Source organism: Nematolebias whitei, chromosome 1 (assembly GCF_014905685.2).
Source record: "Nematolebias whitei isolate Nwh7 chromosome 1, NemWhi1, whole genome shotgun sequence".
Taxonomy (NCBI): Eukaryota; Metazoa; Chordata; class Actinopteri; order Cyprinodontiformes; family Rivulidae; genus Nematolebias; species Nematolebias whitei.
This window is the reverse complement of record NC_056498.1, coordinates 41,690,280-41,695,142: the sequence shown is the minus strand read 5'-3', so window position 1 is coordinate 41,695,142 and position 4,863 is coordinate 41,690,280. Positions and strand designations below refer to the sequence as shown.

Genomic DNA, 4,863 nt, shown 5'->3' with positions numbered 1-4,863 from the left:
TACCTTTAAGCTAGCCTTTTGCTACATTTACCTTTAAGCTAGCCTTTCGATACTGTTGCTTGTCTTTTGATCAGTTTAGCTAGCACTATGCTATTTTAGCTTAGCATCCTCAGATGTTGGAGCTGCTCTGGCTCCTTTCCACATTTATTTCAAGTATTTCTTGTTCTTAATGTTTTTAAGCATTTAGTAAATCTGTCAGCTTCTGCAGACTTTTATCTACATCAGGATTTCATTTGTCTCCAAAGCAGCCGAGGGGAGAAGCTTCTGAACCCGGTTCTGTCCAGTTCAAACGGTTCTTACGTCGCTCTCCAGCAGGTTGAACATGCTCTGCTCTGCGATGTCTTTGCTCTCGTCGAACTTCTCCAGCGCCTGTTTGATCTCGTCGTCCTGGACCTTCCCCTGCCGCTTCTTCTTGTAGTCGAAGTCCAAGCGGCGGCCTTCCATCTTCTTCAAATGATGCTGCAGGAGGACAAATCCCAGGTGAGTCCCTGAAATCTGCAGCTGCGCAGGAACGACAACGTCCAGCTTCATTTATCACGCACGCCTGAGTTCACGCACCTGGATCTCCTTCACGTCTTTATCGTGGAGGTTCTGCAGAGGATCGATGAAGTTCTGTTTGACTTCCATGTCCAGAGCATCTTTCACCTCCCCGAGCTCCTTCATGGCCTCGCCGGCATCCATCAGCGCCAGTCCTGGATGCAAAAATTCAACACGAGCAGAGATTAATTATTATTGATCAGCAATAAAACACAAATATTCTCAAACCATCACTGGTTTGTCTCATCAGGTGTCCAGCAGCACGGAGAAGAAACTGCAGTAACTACACTAATTACATTTCCTGTGAAAATGCACTGTGAATCCTTATTGCTGAAGAACTTGCTGAAAAACAGCTGAAATTAGCAAAACAAATTGAATTTTAGCTGAAAAAGAACAAGCCGAAATTAGCAGAAGGAAGCAGAAATAACACGTATTTGCTGAATTAGGTTTAAGCAGAAATGAGCACAAAAAGGTGAAATTAGCAAAAAGTAGCTAAAAAAGCAGAAAGAAGCTTAACTACCAGAAGGAAGTGGAAAGAGCTGAAAGGAGCTAAAAAAAATGTGGAATTAGCAGAAAAGGCTAAAAATAGCATAAACATAAGTAGTTGAAATAAATGAAACTAGCAGAAATAATCTGAAACTAGAGGCTGAAATTAGTAGAAAGATTTAATTAGGCTGAAAGTAGCAGAAATTACCACAAAAAAAATTGAACTTATCTGAAAACAGCTGAAATTAGCTAAAAAATGCTAAAATGTAACTGAAAAGGAAGAACAAGCTTAAATTGGCAGAAGAAGGCAGAAAAACACGTTTGCTGAAAGAAGCAGAAACGAGCACAAAAAATTAGAAATTATCTGAAAAAAGCTGAAATGAGCAAAAATCAGCTGAAAAGTAGCCAAAAAAGCTTAAATTACCAGAAGGAAGTGGAGAGCACATTTTTGCTGAATGAGGCTGAAAAAAGTTGAAACAAGTGCAAACGATGTGGAATTAGCCGAAAAAGCTCAAAATAGCATAAAACAGCGTTCAGTAGCTGAAATAGCAGAAAAAGCTGAAACTAGCAAAAATAAGCTGAAATTAGCCTAACAAGCTGAAATTATCAGAAATAAGTTAGAAGAAATATAAAACTTGTACATGTATTTAGCAGAAATAATCTGAAAGGAGCACACAACAGCTGAAATTAGCTGAAAGTAGCCGAAGAAAGTTTAAATTAGCAGCAGGAAGCTGAAAGAAGCTGAAGCAGAACAAAAAGTGAAAGGAGCAGTAAAAGGTTGTAAACACAGCTAAAGAGTTGAAGGATGGAAAATGAGCTCAATTCATTTTCTCTGAGGAAAAAATGCCAGAAAAGGCTAAAATATTTCAAACAGCTAAAGTTGCACCAACACCAAAAGTCATAGCAGGATTGTCCTGAAAGAGCCGAACGTTTTGATTCATGACTTGTTGAAACAGATGAAACCTGCGGGACGAGACCGATGCAGAAAAATGTTGGGAAGAGTTTAAAGTGACTGGAAGAATAACGAATATGAACAGGCTCAAAACAGATTTTATGATTAATTATAAAATCACAACATGTCGTCCCTCCTGTTGCTCACAGAGGTCCAGGTTCAGGTCCAGGTCCAGGTTCAGGTTCTTACCAAAGCACGACTCTTCTCCTAACTCTCGTCCGAACTTGAACATGGCGTCGCCCAGGATGGTTTCGGCCTGCGGGTAACCGGGTCCCTTCTCCTGCCCGCGGATCTTGGACATGGTGTTGATCATACTCAGCTTGGCTCTGGACGCTGCGAGAGAGCAGAGGTCAAAGGTCGGGAGAGGTCAAAGGTCAGGAGGACGACCGGAGCCCAGACTCTGTGTGAGTTTCGTACCCGGGTTGGGCTGAAGGTACTCAGTGGTTTTGGTCATGATGTCCAGAACCGCTCTGCTGGTGATGTCCACCTTCTGCAGGAGACAGCAGGACATCAGTGAGACACTCAGACCTCACTTACAGGAAGTTGGACACAATATCAGAGAAAAAAACACTAACACACAAAACTGAGTGTTTTTCATCAGCCAGTGCAAAAGTGGCAACAACTCCATTAACGTTAGAGAACCGGAGCTAAAGTTTGACGTGGTAGTAGCCGAGGTCTGAAGAAATGTTCGGATGTACGTCTACAGCTGATTAACTTTCAGAGCCAACCAAATTTAAGATGGCCGCCACAGCTAGTCAACCTTTACCAACACGTTCATGGCTACAAGTCAGTCATTCTTAGACACCGAGCGAAGACTTGTGGTAGTAGCTGAGCCTGATTCCCAACACGCACTCTGAGCGCTGGGCCTGTCGCGATAATCAATACATCAATTAATCTCACGATAAATGAAAATTATCGACCTCGTTCTCATTTATCGGTTTTATCCTTTCTTCTTGTCTCTCTTTCTACTGAAGACACTGGACGACAAAAGACTCTTCACTGACCCCGCCCTTTCTCTTTAAAATCTCTTAAATCGTCCAAAATCATGTTTTTGTTTCGTTAAAATCAGCTAAGCTGAGACGATAAGCTACAAGCTAAGCTAACAGGCCGACCTCGGGGAATAAACCTCCATCTTGTCGAAGCTCCAAAATTCACAGTTGAAACTCGTGTTTTCGTGTAAAAAATTGTTTTTTCTCTGCAAAAAGAATTTGAGAACTTGTTAAATGATTTTTTTATTAAAAGCTTTGTGTGAAAAATGCTAAAGAACTCAAACCACACCGAGCGTCCGCCATTTTGAGAACCAAAGAGAGACAGCCCATGTCCGGTCAAGGGGCCTCCCTCACATTTTTCTTAAAGAGACGCTGCTCACTCCCTCACTATCCATCCTTCGGTTCAAACAGTCTTATACTAACATCCAGTGGTAAAAAAAGGTACTGCACACATAATTAACATCTTAAATTTGACAATAATTATTAATTATTGTCAAATTTCAAACAATATTATCGTTTATCGCAATAATTTTGGAGACAATTAATCGTCCAGCAGGATTAGTTATCGTGATGGGCCTCCTGAGCGCTAACAGACCGCGTGACGTTTTACTTTGAAAGTTGGACGTTCCAGGCGGCGGGTGATAAGCATTCCATCAAGGAATGTTGCATTTTTAATCTTAAAAGTTTTTAGACGGTTTACAAAAACTGACGTTTGTTTTTTTAAAGTTAATGAGACATTTTTTAGTCGTTTTTTCTTTTTCATTTAAAGAAAAGTTTATAATTTTCCAACTAGAACTTCTCCAAACAAACAGCTGAGATAAAAACCAGCAGCAGATTTAAACAGTTCGTGTTTTTAAGAGTTTCATCTCTGACTGGACCACAGCCTCTTCGGTTGAATATCATTTAAATATATTTGTGTCAAATGTGAAGATTTTATGCAACTTGTTGATTTTTCACTAAAGCACTTTTACCAAGTTCTGACGACCTGAGCTGCGAGTCAGATCTAAATAAATAAACTGAATTTATTTAGATTGAATAAAATGAAGATAAATTCAATTAATGACCTTTTCCATTTCTTTGAAGTCGTCATCGAGTTTGGTTCCTTCCGCTCCTCCGACCTTCTCGCTGACTTTCTGTGAAGACAAACAGTTGAATGTTCTCGTGTGTCCAACACGTTAGTTTGTGAAACCGTCGTCTCGTGTCTGGAGCGCTCGTGGAGAGAAACTGCTCCGAGATGAAAGACCCGAAGACGGAAACAAAACAAACGATTTATGCATGAAAACAGAATACGAGCGAGCTGAGGGTAAATCTGAACAACATGTTTTATTACTTTATTTTTATTACAGCTCAGTGATGAGATCTGAGCCGCCGCCGCCAAAACTATGTAATAATCAGGTAATATCTTAACAACAAGATAATTACCTGCAGTTAGACTGAATATAATTAAGAGGTTAATTTAAACTAATGCAATAATGTAAATATTACTAATAAATACTGCTGTTGCAAATTTCTTACCAGTAACTAACAGTAACTGTTTAGATCAGTCCAATGTTTCATAGGAAAATAGTTTATACGTAATTTATTACACATTTTGTTTGGAGTCAAAATTATTCTGAAGAAACTTCAGTTTACAGAAAATATTTGTTTTTGTAAAAAACAAATGAGGTGAAAAATACTGAACAACCTGTTTAACATTTCAGATTACTGACCAGCCAACCAGCCTGTTAACCAACTAGTTAACTGACAAACCATCCTACTAGTTCATCAACCAGTTAACTGACCAACCAACTAACCAAACAACCAGTTAACCAAAAAACTGTTAACCACCATCCAACCAACAAACCAGTTAACCACCAACCATCCAACCAACCAACATTCAAATACTTAGCAAACCAGTTA

The 4,863-nt window shown here is 39.7% G+C and overlaps 1 protein-coding gene across 1 annotated transcript in view; it reads right to left on the bottom strand.

The window, feature by feature from the left end:
* Positions 1-4,097, bottom strand: part of LOC119410356 (endophilin-A1) — a gene marked incomplete at its 5' end in the record, with an annotated part of 6,863 nt that extends 2,766 nt beyond the window's left edge. The window contains 5 exon segments of the mRNA XM_037677270.1: positions 301-459; positions 559-692; positions 2,165-2,308; positions 2,393-2,465; positions 4,029-4,097. Of these exon segments, the coding sequence (XP_037533198.1) occupies positions 301-459; positions 559-692; positions 2,165-2,308; positions 2,393-2,465; positions 4,029-4,097 (579 nt within the window).
* Between the last annotated feature and the right edge of the window lie 766 nt (positions 4,098-4,863).